The sequence below is a fragment of the Arachis duranensis genome, chromosome 9, assembly GCF_000817695.3.
Source record: "Arachis duranensis cultivar V14167 chromosome 9, aradu.V14167.gnm2.J7QH, whole genome shotgun sequence".
In the NCBI taxonomy this organism is placed as follows: Eukaryota; Viridiplantae; Streptophyta; class Magnoliopsida; order Fabales; family Fabaceae; genus Arachis; species Arachis duranensis.
In genome coordinates this window covers 44,414,585-44,437,023 of record NC_029780.3, presented here as the reverse complement: position 1 = coordinate 44,437,023, position 22,439 = coordinate 44,414,585, and the positions used below count along the sequence as shown (strand labels likewise).

At 41.9% G+C, this 22,439-nt stretch overlaps 1 protein-coding gene across 1 annotated transcript; it reads right to left on the bottom strand.

Annotated features, from left to right (window-relative positions):
• Positions 1–423: 423 nt before the first annotated feature.
• Positions 424–3,386, bottom strand: LOC107465617 (glutathione S-transferase Z1; the record flags this gene model as incomplete). Its single annotated transcript, XM_052253768.1, is given in 6 exon segments — positions 424–492; positions 1,497–1,596; positions 1,674–1,745; positions 1,835–2,241; positions 2,760–2,858; positions 2,936–3,386. Coding segments are annotated over 4 exon segments (244 nt in total), but the record flags the coding sequence as incomplete, so codon positions are not given.
• Between the last annotated feature and the right edge of the window lie 19,053 nt (positions 3,387–22,439).

The following is a 22,439-nucleotide window of genomic DNA, read 5'->3' as shown; positions in this document are numbered from 1 at the left end:
TTGGTACAGTAGGTCAGGTCTCAGCTTGTTAGTTTTTTATTATTCTCATTAAAGCTGAATGCTAAATTCTCAAAATCATGCCAATCAGCTTAATTTCAAGTGGGGAAAACGGCGTTGCTTCAAAGAGTAAAGTGAGAATTATCAACCTAAATTGTAAAATTAAAAATGAATTGAGACAGATATATCAATTTTGCACCAATATCCCCAATGCAATTGACGGACCAAACATGAATCCCCTGGCTTAATCTATTTATGGCGAATTAGAACCCAAAACACAATTCAAGAATACATCAAGTTACACAAGTAAATTGAAGCAAAAGGCTTAAAAAATTGAAGACAAATTAATGAATAAAACTCCATAAACTAGTGCATTAATCAGAAACTTTTTCACCTCCAAATTTTGAGAAATACAGTGCTGCTTACCTTTGGAATGGGCTGTCGGATTACATTTTCCACGGCAACACCAATTAAAATCCTCCAAGTGATCTTGCACTACATATTGAAGACTAATAATAAGAATTAAAGGTATTTCAAAACTCAAATTCCCCTACACTGTTTTGAATTCCATTAATACAAATTACATAATAAGAACAGGAACTCTATAGCACAAATTCAATTGTACACAATAGAAGAACAAAAAAGCTTTGCCCCTAATGCAGTAATAAAATTTGAATGATGTGATGGTTGGCAGGCTTAGCTTTGGGATTGCAATGATCTTATTGATAACTGCCACAAGCATGAGTAAGAGGCAGCCTTATAGGATAGGTTGGTTGAATGGTGAATGCTACTTAGTCAAAAGGGGTGTTTATGCCGGCTCAACCATAATGATCCTAGTAACCGTAGGTTCGGCAGTTGGTTCGGTTTTGTTAACCATAAAGGCCAATCAAACAGAACAAGATCGCAAAATACATGGACAAACAGGGTGAGAAAGAATTGATCATCCAATTATTATACTTAGAAAGATGCCTTACAAGTTGCTAAGGTAAAAATCCAAGTTCACATTCCAAAGACATGCTTTCAAAGGAATACTAATATTATAATAATAGTTGTTCATTAAAAAGGGTTGCCACATCCAATTAAGATGAGTAAACATGCTTGTATAAAAATTTAAGTGCTGCATAAATTTAAGTACAAAAATATTATAATAATAGTTGTTATTATCACAAAAAGGAATTGATTCCTATAATCAGTCATATGCCTAGTCCCCCAAAGATACATAAAGTGCTGCAGCTAAATTTAAGTATAAAAATACGCATACAAACACACATGGTATAATAATAGTAACTGAGCATTGTCATATGAATTGCAAGTACCAGAAAAATTTCATCTCCAGTGGCATATCTCCCTGCATGATCTTTCAATAGCTTTTCAAGTGCTTAAAATAATGAAAAATATGCAACATTTAATTAAGGCAAGAAAAAAAACCACTCAAATGAATAATTGGTTTGGAAGTAACAAACCAGAATATATCTTAATGGTATTCAGTGAAGTGTCACCTGTGAAGCCCTTTCTAATGACACTTTGTGCCCAAGGAAGTTTTTCATGAGGGCCAACCTTTTTCTCAATGAAGTTATCCTGCAAAACAATATGTGCAACCTGTGGAGAGTGGATAAGATGATTAGAAAGCCGAGTAACAAAAAGGACTAGAGCTTAAGATTATGCAGCAGGTGTACCTGAAAATTGAGTGCTCTTTTGGGAACGTCATGAGGCAGCAAAGGGTATTGAGGATACTTATCGTCCAAATACTGCATACATAGAGAACATGAATAATTGAATATAAATAAGAATATATAAGAGAAACAGGGAAATTAAAATCATGAGTTGGAGGACCAACCATAATAATGGCTAAGGATTCAGCAAGAATAAAATCGCCATCCACCAGAATAGGAATTAAAGCAAGAGGATTCAACTTGAGGAACTCTGATGGTTGTTTAAACAAGGCAATTTAACAATACATTTAACAGAAATAAATACAGAGCATAGGTTTAGAACAAACTGGGGTCAGATTTGGAGGAAAAGCAAAAAGAATAGTAATCCAATGCAGCAACCAGCAGGGGAAAGAATGTTAATGCTACCAGCTAAAGATCCTTCACTCTTTGGAAAATCAAGTTCTTCCTTAACGAGAAAATGAAAAGGACAAAAAAAAAAAGAAAACAGAGAAGGAAGAAGACCGACAAACACAAGATCCATTCAGCTTGCGCTAGTTGAGTCAGACAGCACGACAGAAATTGAAGCAGAGTACTGACAGTTAAAAAATTAGCTGCATAAGTGTCATAATATTACCATATGAAAGTGTCCATCTAAATTCTACAATATATATTCTCCTATTTCAGCAGAAATTAGAACACTCAATTGACTGCAATAATCTCTGCATATGTCTCAAATCAAGCTTGGGTTCCCAAAATACATCTTAAAATTCACAGGTACTTCGAGATATTGATTCAACAACAAAGCAATTTAAAAGCATAAGAATAATCCTCTCTTGAGAATACTCTGCTCTCTTTAAAAGTGAAACTTATACAAGAAAAAATCAACAAGAACAATAACAAAAATAAGAATAATAATTCAATTGACACATGGTGAAATTTACATTGTGATTTTAGTTTGATCTGGCAGTCCACAAATAAACAACGCATAATACAGAAACTAAAGCTCCCAATTAAACCCCTAAAACCAAAATCCAAAACCTCTCAAATTTCACAGAACCATCCCAAAACCTCCCAAATTTCACTGAACCATCATCATCATCGGGCGCTTACCTCGCTTGTTAGGGATCGATGCTTTGCCTCATTGGAAACCTTGATGCTTCATAGTAGAGCAGAGAAGAGGTCGCTAGAGAGCACACAGTTTCTTTGACACTGCATAGAGAATGCGAGTGAGAGAGAGTGAGTTAGAGAATGATCGAGAAGAAAAGAACGAGGCACAGAATGCTTACTTGGTGAGTGCGGTGATGAATGGCAACGGTGAAGAAGAGATGAGCGACGACAAATCGAAGGTGAAAACCCTTGAAGAAGAGATGAGCAGCGGCGATGAATCGAAGGAGAAGGCGCGCGAGTTTGTGCAGGTAGCGTGAATTGGTGACGAATCAAAGAAAAAATTTTCATTAAGCTCAGTATATAGCGCAGAGATGAGGGTTACTCGATCGGATTGAAAGGGGAAGGACGATGAGAAGCACAAAGATGAGGATGGTGAGGGCGGCGCGGCGACAAGGAGGAGGGCGAAGAGGAGCGACGGTTAGTGATGAGTGAGAGGGTTTCTGTAGCGAGAGGGTTTCTTCGTGACGGTGAGTTTTGGAGGGTTTCTTCGATGGTGACAGGGTTTCTAAAAGGGGATCGAGATGAAGGCTAAGTGTGAGTTTTGGAAGGACAAAAATTTCACTAAGTGTGTGAGTTTTGTTTTCGGGAACTGAGGAATAAAATTGATTAAGTGTCAAGTTTTTTACTCTAGATACATTAGGCATCACTTTTAAAGTGCACCCAAAACTTAATAAATAGGCTACACTTTAAAAGCGCTCCCTTAGATATAAAAAGTAGATCCATAAATATCAACATTCGGCTACGCTTTATAAGTGATTTTTATAATACCTAAGGCTACACTTTTTAAATGATGCCAAAATTGTGTTTCTTTTTCTCTTATAAAAAGGCATCACTGAGAAAAGCGTAGCCTATTCATAGAATAGGCTACGCTTTTCAAATGTAGCTTAAAAAAGTGTGGCTGAATGGGTATTTTTCTTGTAGTGACGCCAGAAAAGGGTCTCTGGTGGGCATTTTAACGCCAGTTTCGGCCATTAAATCTCGGACAAAGTATGGACTATTATACATTGCTGGAAAGTCCAAGATATCTACTTTCCAACACAATTAAGAGCGTGCCAATTGGGCTTTTGTAACTCCAGAAAATCCACTTCGAGTGCAGGAGGGTAAGAATCCAACAGCATTTGCAGTCCTTTCTCAGCTTCTGAATCAGACTTTCGCTCAGGTCCCTTAATTTCAGCCAGAAAATACCTGAAATTACAGAAACACAAACTCATAGTAAAGTCCAGAAATATGATTTTTGCATAAAAACTGTTCATACCCATGGTCGAGGTGTCCGACCCGGGATGTCTACAGACAAAGCGACCGACCTCTTCAGGTCAGGACAAACCGACCTCTTCTCAAAGAGCTCAGCCATGTCACCAGGAAAGCCCAAAGAAGGGCCCAAATAGAGGACCGCGCACCAAAGCCCAAGGCAGTCCAAGCCTACAGGGAGAAAGGCGGTTCCCTTGAAAGATAAGGTGACCCTACTCAAAAGATAAAGTTATGTAAGATAACTAACTTATCTTATCTTTGATGGTCGCTCTACACCATTATAAATACACTGGAGCACCCAGGTATAACTCATACTCTGATTCTACTCAATACCTGCTTAATACCCTTTCTAACTTAAGCATCGGAGTCCCTTGCAGGTACCCCCTACCCTCCGGGGACGAAGGAATCAGCACCACCAAGTCCAACAAATCGGATACAACCGTTCTGACCAGCACGGAAGATCTCATCCGAGATTGACCTACAGTTTCAGGTAACCCTTGGAACGTTGGCGCTGTTGCCGGGGAACCTGGAAGTCATCCCATCACCATGGCGGACAACCATGATAACGATCATAATTCAAACCTGAAGGATAGAACACCGCATAAAAATGCGGACATTACCCCAGAGAATACTCCTCAGCTTAACAACAAAAAGAATTCAAACTTGGGAGCCATGTAGATACTTCAAGACCGTCTAAAACTACTTGAGGAAGGCGCTCTACGTCAACAAGAAGCTGAGAAAGACTTACAAAAGGAAATAAGGCAACGCTGGGAATTGGAGGACAAATTCCTAAAACTCGAAGCCGATCTCAAGACCAAAGCCAACCGATCCCCTCACGAGGACAGCTCCCACAAGGAACAAGATCTATTTACTAGGGAGATTATGAAGACCAAAATCCCTAAAGACTTCAAAGCTCCAGATATGACACTATACGACGGCACTACGGATCCCGACCATCACCTCAGCAACTTCAGAAGTAGAATGTACCTCACTGACGCCTCAGATGCAGTTCGTTGCAAAGCCTTTCCAACTACTTTAACAAAGACGGCAATCCGATGGTTCGACAATCTACCTCCTAGGTCCATCTTAAGTTTTGATGACATAGCTAAGAAGTTTTCGGCTAGATTTTCCATCCAAAAAGATAAGGCTAAGCACGCTCCAAGTCTATTGGGAATCAGGCAAGGAGAACGGGAAACTCTCCGCAACTACATGGAAAGATTCAACAAAATATGCCTAGACATACAGAACTTGCCAACAGAGGCTGCCATCATGGGCCTCATCAACGGGTTGCGAGAGGGACCTTTTAGCCAATCTATATCAAAAAAGCACCCCACATCTCTGAACGAAGTACAAGAACGAGCAGAAAAATATATCAACATAGAGGAAAACTCTCGACTAGGAGAGACCTCGAAATCTGGACTCACCTCCCGGGATAAAGACAAAGAATCCAAAAAGAAGGAAGATCGACATGGAGAAAAAATAAAAATATCACAATTACACCCGCCTTCGGGTGTCTCTCGTGGACGTCTACAGAGAAGTATGCAACACTGAAAAGATACGCCCAGCTCGACCACTCAAAGGCAAAAAAAGGAGGAGGAAATCGAGCTAAATATTGTGTATACCATCGAATCCGCAGAGATTCCACCAATGAATGTTTTGACTTAAAAAACATCATCGAAAAACTAGTAAGAGAGGGGAAGCTAGATCGGTTTCTGGCCACCCGAAAAGATGAACAAAGAAAAAAAAGAATGAAAGAAGATATCGGATGAACCGAGAAGTCACCCCGTACACCGGAAAGACATGTCCACATGATACACGGAGGATTTGCAGGAGGAGGAGTCTCCAAATCATCTCACAAAAGATATCTTAAAGAGGTATATCATGTCGAAGGAAAGGAGGAAGCACCCGACATTCCCCCAATTACCTTCACCAAAGAAGATGCATCAGGTATAATCTTAGGACACGATGATCCCATGGTTATCACTGTTATACTGGCAAATGCAAACCTCCATCACACATTGATAGACCAAGGGAGTTCCGCTGACATCTTGTTCAAAACCGCATTCGGCAAACTCGGCTTAGAAGAGAAAGAACTTAGAGCATATCCGAACAGCCTGTTCGGACTAGGAGACGCCCCGGTTCAACCGCTGGGATACATCTCATTGCACACAACCTTTGGAAAGGAAAACCAGTCAAGAACACTCAAGATAGATTACATCGTGGTCGACGTAGGCTCAGCCTATAATGCCTTAATAGGCCGGACAACATTTAATCAGCTCGGTGCAATAGTTTCAACTCCACATCTATGCATGAAATTCCCAACCTCAGAAGGGATAGCTTCAATAAAAGTAGATCAGAAGACAACACGCCGCTGTTACAATAAAAGTTTAGACCTCAGAAGTGGAGGAAAAGAAGTCCACACAATCGAGCTCGGTGGAGTTCAGAGGCGGGAAGAACTCCGCCCACAACCTGAAGGTGAAATAGAGAAAATCCAGATCGGGAATACCCCAGACCAAACGACCAATATCGGCACACTCCTAAAAGGAGCTGTAAAAAAAACACTCATATAGTTTCTACGAGATAACGTTGACCTCTTTGCATAGAAGGCTGCAGACATGCCAGGCATAGATCCCAAGTTAATGTGACACAAGCTAGTAGTCTACCCAGGATCTCGGCCGGTACAACAGAGGCATAGAAAGCTAGGACTAGAACGCTCTCAAGCTGTAGAAGAGCAGATACAAGCTCTACTGGAGGCAGGTTTCATAAGAGAAGTCAAATACCCACTGTGGCTTGCTAACATCGTCTTGGTGAAAAAATCAAACGGGAAGTGGCGAATGTGCACCGACTACACTGACCTCAACAAAACCTGCCCAAAAGATCCTTATCCACTCCCAAGTATCGACGCACTGGTCGATGCCTCCTTTGGATATAAATACCTCTCGTTCATGGGCGCATATTCGGGATACAACCAAATCCCAATGTATCCACCTGACCAAGAAAAACTTCCTTCTTGTTCCGAGGGTTACCTGAAACTGTAGGTCGATCTTAGACGAGATCTTCTGTGCTAGTCGGGGCTGTTGTGTCCGACTTGCTGATGGTGCTGATCCTTCGTCCCTAGAGGGTGGGGGGTACCTGCAAGGGACTCCGATGCTTAAGTTAGCAAGGGTATTAAACAGGTATTGAATAGAATCAGAGTATGAGTTATACCTGGGTGCTCCAGTGTATTTATAATGGCGTAGAATGACCTTCTTAGATAAGATAAGTTAGTTATCTTATCTTATCTTTATCTTATCTTCAAGTGAGGTCATCTTATCCTCAAGGGAACCGCCTTTATCTCTACGGGCTTGGGCTGCCCTTGGATTTGGGACGTGTTCCTCTATTTGGGCCCTTTGTTGGGCTTTCCTATGACTTGGCCGAGCTCTTTGAAAAGAGGTCGGGTTATCCTGACCTGAAGAGGTCGGTCGCTTTGTCTGTAGAACATTCCGGGTCGGACAGCTCGACCCAGGGTATGAACACTTCTTAACCCCAAAAGCAAACTACTGCTACATCGTCATGCCTTTCGGTCTTAAAAATGCGGGAGCTACTTATCAGAGATTAATGAACAAGGTCTTTTCGGATCACATCGGAAAAATTATGGAAGTCTACGTAGACAACATGCTAATAAAGACACAAATTGAAGAAGCGCTATTGTCCGACCTGACCCAGGTGTTCGACACTATAAGACGACATGGCATGCAACTCAATCACGCAAAATGCACCTTCGCAGTAGAAGCTGGCAAATTCCTGGGTTTTATGCTCACCCAGAGAGGAATTGAAGCGAATCCGGATAAGTGCCGGGCCATACTTGACATGAAGAGTCTAACTTATGCCAAAGAAGTACAACAACTCAATGGGAGGTTAGTAGCCTTGTCCATATTTCTAGCCAGATCGGCAATAAGATCTCTTCCCTTCTACGCTACTCTAAGAAAAGGAAAGAAGTTCGAATGGACAACGGAGTGCGAGCAGGCCTTCCAAGATTTCAAAAGGTTACTGGGATAGCCACCTATCCTAACTCGGCCACGGGAAGGAGAACCACTCATATTATACCTTGCAGTAGGAAGTCGACCGGTAGCCTCAGCACTAGTCTGAGAAGATGACAGCGGGCAACAGCCCGTATACTTCACCAGCAAAGCATTACAAGGATCTGAGCTAAACTATCAGAAAATAGAAAAATTTGCTTATGCTCTCATACTAACATCACGACGACTTCGCCCATACTTTCAAGCCCACACCATTAAAGTTCGGACCAACCAGCCCATAAAAGGAATCTTACAAAAAACAGACTTGGCGGGCAGAATCTTGTAATGGGCAGTCGAGCTGTCCGAATTCGATCTTCAATACAAAGCTCGAACAGCCATCAAATCGCAATATCTGGCTGACTTCATTGCGGAATTCACAGACACACCAGAAATCCCCACAGAATGAAATCTCTATGTGGATAGTTCCTCAAATAAAACGGGAAGCGACGCAGGTGTGATAATTGAAAGCAACCAGGGAACCCAAATCGAACTCTCCCTTGAATTTGGGTTCCCTGCCTCAAACAATCAAGCGGAATATGAGGCACTACTAGCTGGTTTGAAGTTGGCCAGGGAGGTTGGAGCTCAAAAACTTATCATCTTCAGCAACTCACAGGTAATTACTTCACAAATAGCAGGAAGCTACCAAGCCAAAGACCCCACTATGAAAAAGTACTTGGACAAAACCAAGGAACAGCTCGGACAACTCGGAGAATATGAGATCCGTCACATACCCCGAGAACAGAATACCCGAGCTGACGCACTCTCAAAACTAGCCAGCACCAAACCAGGGGGCAATAATAGAAGCCTCATCCAAGAAATTCTACAAAATCCATCAATCTCAGAAGAAGAAAAAGTCATGACTATAATAGGACAGGATCAAGGATGGATGACTCCCATAATAAACTACCTTAAAACAGAAGCACTCCCCACAGAAGAAAAGGAGGCAAAGAGGTTGAAACGGGAAGCACAATACTACACTATCATCAATAATACTCTATACAAAAGAGGAATTTTAATACCACTACTAAAATGCGTACCGAGTTCCAATACAAAGGAAGTCCTCGAAGAAATATACAGTGGCATTTGTGGCAATCACCTCGGAGCACAGGCACTTACCAAAAAAGTACTTCGGGCAGGATTTTATTGGCCAACTCTATAAAAAGAAGCCATAGAATTTGTAAAGACATGTTCATCATGTCAGAAACATGCCAACTTTCACATCGCCCCGCCAGAAGAACTCATCAGCGTGACCTCACCTTGGCCATTCGCAAAATAGGGACTCGATCTTCTCAGACTATTTCCTCAAGGATCGGGACAAGTCAAATTCCTCATAGTGGGAATAGACTACTTCACAAAATGGATTGATGCATAACCCCTAGCTAACGCCACTGCTCAAAGAAGTTGAAAATTCCTATATAGAAACATCGTCACAAGGTTTGGGGTTCCATACTCCATCACTACAGACAATGGTACTCAGTTCACAGATGCAGGCTTCAGAAAGCTAGCGGCCGACTTGAATATAAAATAACAATTTTCCTCTGTTGAACACCCCCAAGCCAATGGACAAGCTGAAGCTGCCAACAAAGTCATATTAGCCGGGTTAAAACAAAGATTACAAGATGCAAAGGGAGCCTGGGCTGAAGAGCTCCCGCAAGTCCTATGGGCATATCGGACAACTCCACATTCCACCACAAAGGAGTCACCTTTCCAATTAGCTTACGGAATGGAGGCAATGATCCCAGTGGAGGTCGAGGAAGGATCACCCAGAGTGATCCACTACAACGAAGAAGCCAACTCCCAACTTCAAAGGGAGGAGCTCGACCTACTTCCAAAAATCCGAGAAAGAGCTCGGATAAAGGAAGAGGCATTGAAATGACGAATGGCTTCCAGATACAATCAAAAGGTAATACAGCAGGCCTTTGCAGAGGACGACCTAATCCTAATTCAAAACGATATCGGAACAACTCGACCTGGAGAAGGAAAGCTAGCAGCAAACTGGAAGGGACCCTACCGAGTCATAGAAGTGCTGGGAAAGGGCTACTACATGCTTTCCGAACTCGACGGGCGAGAGCTTCCTAGGTCATGGCACGCCTGCAACCTAAGAAGGTACTATAGCTAGGGATGATAAAGGACCTTGGACAAGGCGCACTCTTTTTCCTGAAAGAGTTTTTTAACGAGGCGCCAAGCCAAGACCTACAAATCACCCGACTTAGGAAATTAATCCTCGCATGTATATATTTGCATTTTCTTTTAATAAAATCTATTCAGATTTTCTACAAACGCTCAAGCCACATTATTCCGAAACGTTCATCGTCCGATTATAAAGATACAGATCGACGGAAAGTGAAAATCAAATTCACTGCGCGATCGCGATAAAGACCAAAGATGAAAACCAAATTCATTAAAAGGTCGACCAAACGAGGGTTAAAATCCAAACTCTACGAAATTGGCAAAGATGAAAGCAGAATAATGCAAGAAGTTATAGAAAGTGATCCATAGAAAGGACCTGACGAGGTCCTAATAAAATGGATTGCTATAAAATAACTTGAAAGACTGGCCGGCATAAAAAAGTCAGACCAGCCACAACAACCAAAGTTATAAGTAAAGTCCTGGAAAGAGGTCTAGCCAGCCCTATAAAAGAGGATTACTATAACTTAGAAGAGTTCGGCATGTTGAAGTCGGACTCCCACGATAAAATTACGAAGGTAATCTCTAAAAGAGACTTGAACAAGGTCCAAGAAAGAGGATTACCAAGTAACTCGACAGGGCCCGACGTGACAAAGTTGGCCCAAAATAGAAAGTTACGAAGGTAATCCTTGAAAGAGACTTGAATAAGGTCCAAGAAAGAGGATTACCAAGTAAATCGACAGGGCCCGACGTGACAAAGTCGGCCCAAAATATAAAGTTACGAAGGTAATCCCTGAAAGAGACCTGAACAAGGTCCAAGAAAGAGGATTACCAAGTAACTCGACAGGGCCCGACGTGATAAAGTCGGCCCAAAATATAAAGTTACGAAGGTAATCCCTGAAAGAGACCTGAACAAGGTCCAAGAAAGAGGATTACCAAGTAACTCGACAGGGCCCGACGTGACAAAGTCGGCCCAAAATATAAAGTTACGAAGGTAATCCCTGAAAGAGACCTGAACAAGGTCCAAGAAAGAGGATTACCAAGTAACTCGATAGGGCCCGACATGACGAAGTCGGCCCAAAACGTAAAGCTACAAAGATAATCCCTAAACAAGGTCCAAGAAAGAGGATTACCAAGTAACTCAACAGGGCCCGACATGACAAAGTCGGCCCAAAATATAAAGGTACAAAGGTAATCCCTGAAAGAGACCTAAACCAGGTCCAAGAAAGAGGATTACAAAGTAACTCGACGTGGCCCGACGAGACGAAGCCAGCTCGAAACATAACTCTACAAAAGTAACCCCTAAAAGAGGGTCACTAACAACTCTTCGGACAAAAACTGACATGAAGAAGTCGGCAACCTCAACATTATAATTCCTAATGAAGACCTAAACATAGTTCAAAAAAAATAAATTGCTGAAAATAGCATCAGGAATAGAAATCAAGCTGATCATGTCAGACAGAGTTCCAAACACTCTCAAAGCCTACGAAGATACCAATACAAGTGCAGACAGACATGATATAAAAACATGAAGTTATAATAATAGCTAGCTTCAGAGGCCACCAAGTTCAGCCCACAAAGCCTGGAAACTACTTTGTTTATCAAAATAAAGTTGCTAAACCAGCAACTAAAAAAGTGTCGAAAGTCAGCAAAATAAAGAGTTCAAAAGCCCACAAACCAGGCTATCTACACAAGTAATTACAGAAAACAATTAAACACCCAAAGGCTTCTTGGCAGCATCAGTACGGGGTGAAGGAAGGCAAGTCTGGAGAGGCACTGCGTCCACTGTCCTGTCATCCCGATTCAAAATCTGGCAATCAGGATCTAATTCGGGACGAACAGGAGCTGAAGAAGCAGACACAACAGAAGCTTTGGCAACAGGCTCAGAGGGAGGCTTAATGTCGTCATCATCAAGATCATCGGGGACGATCTTACCATCCTTCACAACATTATCCAAACTAAATAAAGGAAGGTCGGCTTCCGGGGCAATAACCCGAACCTGCTCCTTCAGGTTCTCATAAGCAGCAGTTACGCTGCCCACAAGGTGACCCTGGAGCTCAGAATAATCAACCCGGACCGACTCTAACTCCCCTCTGAGACGCATCACTTCTCGGTAAGTTGTGACATAGCTGTCTTTGTGCTTCAATGCCACATCCTCAGCCAACTGCACAGAGGCTGCCAAGGCAAGAGAGCTGGCCTTCTCCCCTTCCAGCTCCTTCTTCAATTTAGTCACCTCCGCTTCAAGCTCCTCCTTCAGACCCTTCATCCGATCGAACTCTCACTTAGCTTCCTCCATAAAGGCTTTGGTAGCATGCAGAGGAAGAGTTTGAGCAGTCCGATACAGAGCAGCTCCCATATGAGCCATCTTAACACTACTTCGAGTTATAAAATCTAAGTGATGAAGCAGAGAAACATCATCCATAGAGAGGGCACCATAAGGGGCGATCTGCTGGTTGACAAAGCTAATGGGGTCAAAATCCGGGGCATCCAGATTGAAAGGTTCAACGTTCGAGGTCTTTTAGGAGGAGGAATGGCCGAAGAAGAAACCACAGCAGCAGTAGAAGATTGTGGGGGATCCACTAATCGAACCCGAGGAGTAGGGATCATTCTCCTCGGGCTAGGAGAACTCGGCACAGACGGCTTCAATAGGACCTGAGAGGACCCTTCCCCATCTACCCAGGCCGAGGTATTTTGAGCTGCAGTGGCTTTCCTCGCCTTTTTGAAGGCCTTCATTGCATCATTATTCTTGGCCATCTCTGAAAAATGAAAAACAACAGTTTTACACACTGGGAAGAAAGGAGAAAAGCAAAAAACAAGAAATAGTATACATCAAGTAATACCCAATATATCTCGGACGGGGGAGGGGTCTCCCAAATATTTTTTGGTATCTAAATGAGGAGTTTCCCCCCAAAGATCATCTAAAACCGTCACAAAAGCCTGTTCGACCTCATCAAGCATCTCCCACGTATAACGGGATACTACTACATTCTGCTACCAATGTAAAGGGAAGGATGGCTCCCCATTCGCTTCCAGAGAAAAGGGACGAGCTCCCTCAACAGCTCGAACCTTGAAAAAATAATTCTTGAAGTCCCTAAAAGACTCGTCAAACATGGTAAAAACCTTATGTCCTTGTGCAGATCTAAAAGAAACCCACGAGGCTTTCTCTTTTGAAGAAATTCTGGGCTTAGTTAAAACAAACAAATAAAGGAAAAGAGTTTGAGAAGGGATAACATTCAGTTCTTGACAAAGAAGTTGAAAAATCTTAATAAAGCCCCAGAAGTTTGGATGAAGTTGGGACGGAGCTACATTACACGACCATAACAAATCAGTCTCAAACGAGGTAAAGGGAAAGGTGATGTCCAACTGGCTGAAGAAATAGTCATAAGCATAAAAGAAAAGGCGCTCCCCCTGGGTCAGGACAGGGAAGCAAACCCTTTCCTCAAAGTCAGGTGCCACCAACTCATAATTTTTCTCATGATCCCTACTCTTACAGAGACGGTGATGTTTCCAAAGCTCCACACAGAATTTAGTATTGACCACAGAAACACACATCAAAACAAGGGAGTCCAGCCAATCGGACATACCCTCAGGAACCTTAGAAGACGTCTCTACAATATTTTTGCGAGAAGACACAACCAACTAGTCCTACAAACAAGAAAAGGAGAGTGGATTACTAAAAACATCTCGGACGAAATCAAAACAACTCAGCCAGCACAGTCCAAACATGGCACAAACAGCAAAAAGAAACCCCATGACCCACACCAAGAAGGCCCAGGGGCATCCTTTGGAGGCAATCAGGGAACAAAGATCCAGGAAAATCTACTAGGCTAACGACCCAACAAAAACTCACAGCAAGAACAAAGAGAAACCCTTTCCCAGAAAGCAACATCCCAAAAAGAAAAATAAACACGAAGAAGATCAAACGAACCGCCAAAAGAAAAAGTTTTTTTACGGAGCAATCTCCATCAAAGAAAAGTAGTCAACAGAACAAAAGCCATTAAAAGGAGCAACCTTCCTAAAAAAACAACAGTTCAGAAATCAGCAGTAAGCATACGAAGCCCTAAAGAGCCAAACCAGGAAAATACACCCAAGAAGCATACATAAGGTCAAAAGGAAAACCAGAAAGCATGCATCACAGTGATAAACCGAGCGTGATAATATACAAAGATTCAAGCTTTCCAACATGCATTCAGTCAAAATCAAAACTTCAAAATCAAATACAGAGCAGCAAAATAGACGATGAAAGAAAAAAGCAAAACCAACCTAGGGAGAAGAATGCGGAAGAAGGTTGAAGATGAAGAAGCCAGAAATTGCCGTCGAAAGCAAAAGAAAGCACTTACGATCGCCAAACAAACGTTGTAAGAAGAAATGCCAAAAAACAGGAAACGGAACAGAAACATTTCGCATTCAAAAAAGAACTCTACAAAGATAAAATTGACGAAATGCTCGAGTTTAGTTTCGCCCAAGAAGGATCGAAGTCCTAAAACTAAAGACTCGACCTCAAGAGGAAGACCGAGCTCGAGCAGGGGCACTATTCATACCCAGGGTTGAGTTGTCCGATCCGGGATGTCTACAGACAAAGCGACCGACCTCTTCAGGTCAAGACAAATCGACCTCTTCTCAAAGAGCTCGGCCAAGTCACCAGAAAGCCCAAAGAAGGGCCCAAATAGAGGACCGTGCACCGAAGCCCAAGGCAGTCCAAGCCTATAGGGAGAAAGGCGGTTCCCTTGAAAGATAAGGTCACCCTACTCAAAAGATAAAGATAAGATAAGATAACTAAATTATCTTATCTTTGAAGGTCGCTCTACACCATTATAAATACACTGGAGCACCCAGGTATAACTCATACTCTGATTCTACTCAATACCTGCTTAATACCCTTGCTAACTTAAGCATCGGAGTCCCTTGCAGGTACCCCCACCCTCCGGGAATGAAGGAATCAGCACCACTATCAAGTCTAATAAATCGGATACAGCCGTTCCGACCAGCACGGAAGATCTCATCCGAGATCGACCTAAAGTTTCAGGTAACCCTCGGAATAAAAACTAATAAAAATATACTAAAAGCTATGTAAGAACAATGCCAAAAAGCGTATAAATTATCCGCTCATCACTGTCCATCAAGCTAGTGATGGTAAAGAAGCGCCTGTTGGGAGGCAACCCAACTATTAGTATGGAGTATTTATTTCCTTTTCAATTATTTTAAGCTTTGCGATCATGTACAACACTTAGAACAGTGACAGAGACATGCAGAGCTAAAAATAGAACACTATGCAGTAACCCACCTGCTGGCGTTGAACTCCAGACAAGGAGGGGCTTGGGCCTTCAATGCCCCAAAGGGACGAGGAGCTGGCGTTCAATGCCAAGAAGGGAGCATCATGGGCGTTCAACACCCCAAAGGGAGAGAAGTCTTCAATGCTCGAAAGGGGGTATTTTGGGCATTCAACGTCCTATGAGAGGCAGCCAGCCCCATCCTTTTACCCCCTTTGGGAGTTCAATGCTCATTCCTGGCGTTGAACGCCAGGTAGGGGGCAGGCAGCTTGATTTTTGCAACCTTCTCAGCTAAGTGGGTCCCACAAAATCTCAAACTACCCCACCTTTCTTTTATGTCCTCCTTTTTCTAAACCTTGAAACCCACACTCCACTTTCTCTCTTCCCCATAAAACCGTCACCAATCACACCCACATGACCTTTTCCTCTTCCTAACACCCATCATAATCTCTATCACTCAATTCCCACCAATCCCACTCGCTTCAAATTCAAACTATTCCCACCCATTCTTCCCTCCCTCATAACCAAACCCTAACCCTCCCATCCCTATAAATACCCCTTCATTCCTCTCATTATCTTCACACCTAAACACTCTATTCTTCTTACCTAAACACTCTATTCTTCTTCCCTTCTACACCGAGCAAACTTCTTAAGTTTGATGTTGCAAAAGCTTTGCTTTTTGAGTTCTACCACTCCTAAGTATGGCACCCAAGGTCAGTGAAGTCTCAAGAAAGAGAAAGGGAAAGGCTCCCGCTTCTTCTTTTGAACCTTGGAAAATGAAGAGATTCCTCACCAAGGCTCATGAAGACCACTTCTATGATGTGGTAGCGAAGAAAAGAGTGATCCCCGAAGTCCCCTTTATGCTAAAAAAGGATGAGTACCAAGAAATCCAACAAGAAATATGGAGAAGAGATTGGGAAGTCCTAACCAATCCTATTCTGGAGGTTGGAATATTAATGGTGCAAGAACTTTTCGCCAATGCCTGGGTCATGGTGCACGAAATTGTGATACACAATGGCGCCAACAACTTGGTACGCACAATTGTAATCTCAACTCTTTTTCACAACTTCACACAACTAACCAGCAAGTGCACTGGGTCGTCCAAGTAATAAACCTTACGTGAGTAAGGGTCGATCCCACAGATATTGTCGGCTTGAAGCAAGCTATGGTCACCTTGTAAATCTCAGTCAGGCGGATTCAATTGGGTGATAGAGTTTTCATAATTAAAAAGATAAATAAAACAAAAAGTAAAGATAGAGATACTTATGTAATTCATTGGTGAGAATTTCAGATAAGTGCATATAGGTGCTTTGTTCCTTTTGAATATCTTCTTTCCTACTGCCTTCATCCAATCCTTCATATTCCTTTCAATGGCAAGCTGTATGTTGGGTTTCACCGGCGTCAATGGCTACCTCCCGTCCTCTCAGTGAAAATGGTCCAAATGCGCTGTCACTACACGGCTAATCATCTGTCGGTTCTCGATCATGTAGGAATAGGATTTACTATCCTTTTGTGTCTGTCACTACGCCCTACAGTCACGAGTTTAAAGCTCATCACAGTCATCTCTTCCCAGATCCTACTCGGAATACCACAGACAAGATTTAGACTTTCTGAATCTCAAAAATGGCTGCCAATAATTCTAGCTTATACCACGAAGACTCCAATCTTTCGGAATGGAGGCTAAGAGATACACGCTCAATCTTAAGTAGAACAGAAGTGGTTGTCAGGTACGCGTTCATAGGTGAGAATAGTGATGAGTGTCACGGATCATCACATTCATCCGGTTGAAGTGCGAGTGAATATCTTAGAACAAGAATAAGCTTGAATTGAATAGAAAATAATAGTAATTGCATTAATACTCGAGGAACAGCAGAGAACCACATGGTGTGTAGAAACTCCACTGTTGAAAATATATAAGTGAAAATAGGGTAGGCATGGCCGAATGGCCAGCCTTCCAAAACGTGAACAATGGTCCCAAGATTCCAAGATGAAAATACAATAGTAAAAGGTCCTATTTATAATGAAACTAGCTACTAGGGTTTACAGAAATAGGTAAATGATGCAGAAATCCACTTCCGGGCCCACTTGGTGTGTGCTTGGACTGAGCATTGAGCTTTACACATGTAGAGGTCTTCCTTGGAGTTAAACACCAGCTTTGATGCTAGTTTGGGCCTTTAACTCTAACTTTTATGCCAGTTATGGCGTTTTGACGCCAGAAAATGGCAGGAAGCTGGCATTTTGATGCCATTTTACATCATCAAAACTCGTGCAAAGTATAAACTATTATATATTGCTGGAATGCCCTGGATGTATTCTTTCCAACGCAGTTGAGAGCGCGCCATTTGGAGTTCTGTAGCTCCAAAAAATCCACTTCGAGTGCAGGGAGGTCAGAATCCAACAGCATCTGCAGTCCTTTGTCATCCTCGGAATCAGATTTTTGCTCAGGTCCCTCAATTTCAGCCAGAAAATACCTGAAATCACAGAAAAATACACAAACTCATAGTAAAGTCTAGAAATATGAATTTTGCATAAATACTAATAAAAACATCCCAAAAGTAACTAGATCCTACTAAAAACTACCTAAAAACAATGCCAAAAAGCGTATAAATTATCCGCTCATCACAACACCAAACTTAAATTGTTGCTTGTCCCCAAGCAATTGAAAACAAAATAGGATAAAAAGAAGAGAATATACAATGAATCCCACAGTATCAATGAAACTTAGTTCTAATTAGATGAGCGGGGCTTGTAGCTTTTTGCTTCTGAACAGTTTTGGCATCTCACTTTCTACTTTAAAATTCAGAATGGTTGTCATCTATAGGAACTCAGAATTTTAGATAGTGTTATTGATTCTCCTAGTTCAGTGTGTTGATTCTTGAACACAGCTACTTTATGAGTCTTGGCCGTGACCCTAAGCACTTTGTTTTCCAGTATTACCACTGGATACATAAATGCCACAGACACATAACTGGGTGAACCTTTTCAGATTGTGACTCATCTTTGCTAGAGTCCCCAGTTAGAGGTGTCCAGAGTTCTTAAGCACACTCTTTTGCTTTGGATCACGACTTTAACCACTCAGTCTCAAGCTTTTCACTTGGACCTTCATGACACAAGCACATGGTTACGGACAGCTTGATTTAGCCGCTTAGGCCTGAATTTTATTCTTTGGGCCCTCCTATCCATTAATGCTAAAAGCCTTGGATCTTTTTTTACCCTTGTCTTTTGGTTTTAAGGGCTATTGGCTTTTCTGCTTGCTTTTTTCTTTTTCTTTTTCTTTTTTTGCCATTTTTTTCTTTTCTCTCTTTTTTTCACTGCTTTTTCTTGCTTCAAGAACCAATTTCATGATTTTTCAGATTATCAATAACATTTCTCTTTGCTCATCATTCTTTCAAGAGCCAGTAACTTTAACATTCATAAACAACAAGATAAAAAATATGCACTGTTCAAGCATTCATTCAGATAACAAAAAGTATTGCCACCACATCAAAATAATTAAACTAGTTTCAAGATAAAATTTGAAATCCAAGTACTTCTTGTTCTTTTGTAATTAAGCACATTTTTCATGTAAGAGAGGTGAAGGATTCATGGAGTTATTCATAGCTTTAAGACATAGACACTAGACACTAATGATCATGTAGTGAAGACACAAACATAGATAGAACATACAACATAAAGCCGAAAAACAGAAAATAAATAGACAAGGAGATTAAGGAATGAGTCCACCTTAGTGCAGGTGACGTCTTCCTCCTCTTGAAGAACCAATGGTGCTCTTGAGCTCCTCTATGTCTCTTCCTTGCCTTTGTTGCTCCTCCCTCATAGCTCTTTGATCTTCTCTAATCTCATGGAGAATGATGGAGTGCTCTTGGTGTTCCACCCTTAATTGGTCCATGTTGTAACTCAAGCTTTCCAAAGAAGTGTTGAGTTTCTCCCAAGAATTATGTGGAGGAAATTGCATCCCTTGAGGCATCTCAGGGATTTCTTGATGAGAGACTTCCTCATGCTCTTGTTGAGTGCCATGAATGTGCTCTCTAGTTTGCTCCATCCTTTTCTTAGTGATGGGCTTGTCCTCTTCAATGAGGATGTCTTCCTCTATGACAATTCCAGCTGAATTGCATAAGGATCACTTTTTCTTGACCACAACTTCATAGAAGTGGTCTTGATGGACCTTTGAGATGAATTTTTCCATTTCCCATGACTTGGAGGTGGAAGCTTTTGCCTTCCCTTTCCTCTTTCTAGAGGTTTCTCCGGCCTTAGGTACCACAAATGGTTATGGAAAAATAAAAAGCAATGCTTTTACTACACCAAACTTAAAATATTTGCTCGTCCCCGAGCAAAAGAAGAAAGAAAGACGTAGAAGAAGAAGAAAATAGAGGAGATAGAGGGTGTATAAGGTTCGGCCAAGAGGGGAAGAAGGTGTTTGTGATGTGTGAAAATGAAGGGGTGAAGGGGGGTATTTATAGGGAGAGTGGTCGAATGGTTTGGTTTTGAATTTTGAAGGTGGGTGGGGTTTTTGGAGAAGAGTTAAGGAGGTGATTGGTGAAGGGTATTTGGGGAAGAGATATGGAGGTGATTGGTGAAGGGTATTTGGGGAAGAGTATTGTAGAAAGGTGTGAAGAGGAGAGAGAGTGAGTTGAGGTTGGTGGGGATCCTGTGGCGTCCACAGATCCTGCAGGGTCAAGGAATTCTTCATCTCTACTCCAATTGGGCGTTCACAATGCCTTAGAGTGCAATTATGGCGTTTAAATGCCAGTTTGCTGCCCTGTTCTGGCGTTTAAACGCCAGATTTCCGTCCTGTTCTGGCATCTAAACGCCAGTTTGTTGCCCTATTTTGGCGTTTAAATGCCAGTCTGGTGCCCTATTCTGGCGTTTAAATGCCCAGAAAGGTGCTAGATTGGGCGTTTAAATGCCCATTTTGCTACCCTTACTAGCGTTTAAATGCCAGTAAGTCCTTCCTCCAGGGTGTGCTGTTTTCAATGCTATTTTTTGATTTTTTTTAATTTTTGTAATTGTCTTTGTGACTTCACATGATCATCAACCTAAAAGAAAACAAAATAATATAGATAAAATTAAAATAAAATTGGGTTGCCTCCCAATAAGCGCTTCTTTAATGTCAATAGCTTGACAGTGAGCTCTCATGGAGTCTCACAGATGATCAGAATATGGTTGAGATCTCTCAACACCAAACTTAGAGTTTGGCTGTGGCCTCCCAACACCAAACTTAGAGTTTGAATGTGGGGGCTCTGTTTGACTCTATATTGGGAGAAGCTCTTCATGCTTACTCTCCATGGTTACAGATGGGGAACCTTGAGACTTTACTACAAGGCATTCTTCATTCATATGAAGGATCAACTCTCCTCTGTCAACATCAATTACAGCTCTTGTTGTGGCTAGGAAGAATCTTCCAAGGATTATGGATTCATCCTCATCCCTCCTAGTGTCTATGATTATGAAATCAGCAGGGAAGTAAAGGCCTTCAACCTTCACTAGCACGTCCTCTACTAGTCCATAAGCCTTTTTCATAGATTTATCTGCCATCTCTAATGAGAATTTGGCAGCCTATACCACATAGATTCCCAGTTTCTCCATTACAGAGAGTGGCATCATGTTTATCCCTGACCCCAGGTCACACAGAGCTTTTTCAAAGGTCATGGTGCCTACGGTATAGGGTATTAAGAATTTACCAGGATCCTGTTTCTTTGGAGGTAAATTTTGCTGAACCAATGTATTCAGTTCATTGGTGAGCAAGGGAGGCTCTTCCTCCCAAGTCTCATTACCAAATAGCTTGGCATTCAGCTTCATGATTGCTCCTAAATATTGGGCAACTTGCCTTTCAATAATGTCTTCATCCTCTTCAGAAGATGAATAGTTATCAGAGCTCATGAATGGTAAAAGGAGGTCCAAGGGAATCTCTATGGTCTCTGTATGAGCCTCAGATTTCTTTGGTTCCTCATTAGGGGATTTCGTACTGACCATTGGACGTCCTCTGAGGTTTTCCTCATTGGGATTCATGTCCTCCTCCTCCTCTAAGGTTTCGGCCATGTTGATTATATCGATGGCCTTGCACTCTCCTTTGGAATTCTCTTCTGTATTGCTTGGAAGAGTGCTAGGAGGAGTTTCAGTAACCCTTTTACTCAGTTGGCCCACTTGTGCCTCCAAATTTCTAATGGAGGATCTTGTTTCAGTCATGAAACTAAGAGTGGCCTGGTGCACAAAATTGCAATCACACTCTTGTAATTCCGCACAACTAACCAGCAAGTGCACTGGGTCGTCCAAGTAATACCTTACGTGAGTAAGGGTCGATCCCACGGAGATTGTCGGCTTGAAGCAAGCTATGGTTATCTTGTAACTCTTAGTCAGGATATCAATAATTCTCAGGTTTAATTGTGAAAAGTAAAAGAACATGAAATAAATACTTGTTTTGCAGTAATGGAGAACATGTTGAGGTTTTGGAGATGCTCTATCTTCTGAATCTCTGCTTTCCTACTGTCTTCTTCTTCATGCACGCAAGGCTCCTTGCATGGTAAGCTGTATGTAGGGTTTCACCGTTGTCAATGGCTACCTCCCATCCTCTCAGTGAAAATGTTCAATGCGCTCTGTGATAGCACGGCTAATCATCTGTCGGTTCTCAATCAGGATGGAATAGGATCCAGTGATTCTTTTGCGTCTATCACTAACGCCCAGCCTTCAGGAGTTTGAAACTCATCACAGTCATTTAATCCTTTAATCCTACTCAGAATACCACAGACAAGGTTTAGACCTTCCGGATTCTCTTGAATGTTGCCAGCAATTCTAGCTTATACCACGAAGATTCTGATTAAGGAATCTAAGAGATATTCACTTAGTCTAAGGTAGAATGGAGGTGGTTGTCAGGCACACGTTCATAGGTGAGAATGATGATGAGTGTCACAGATCATCACATT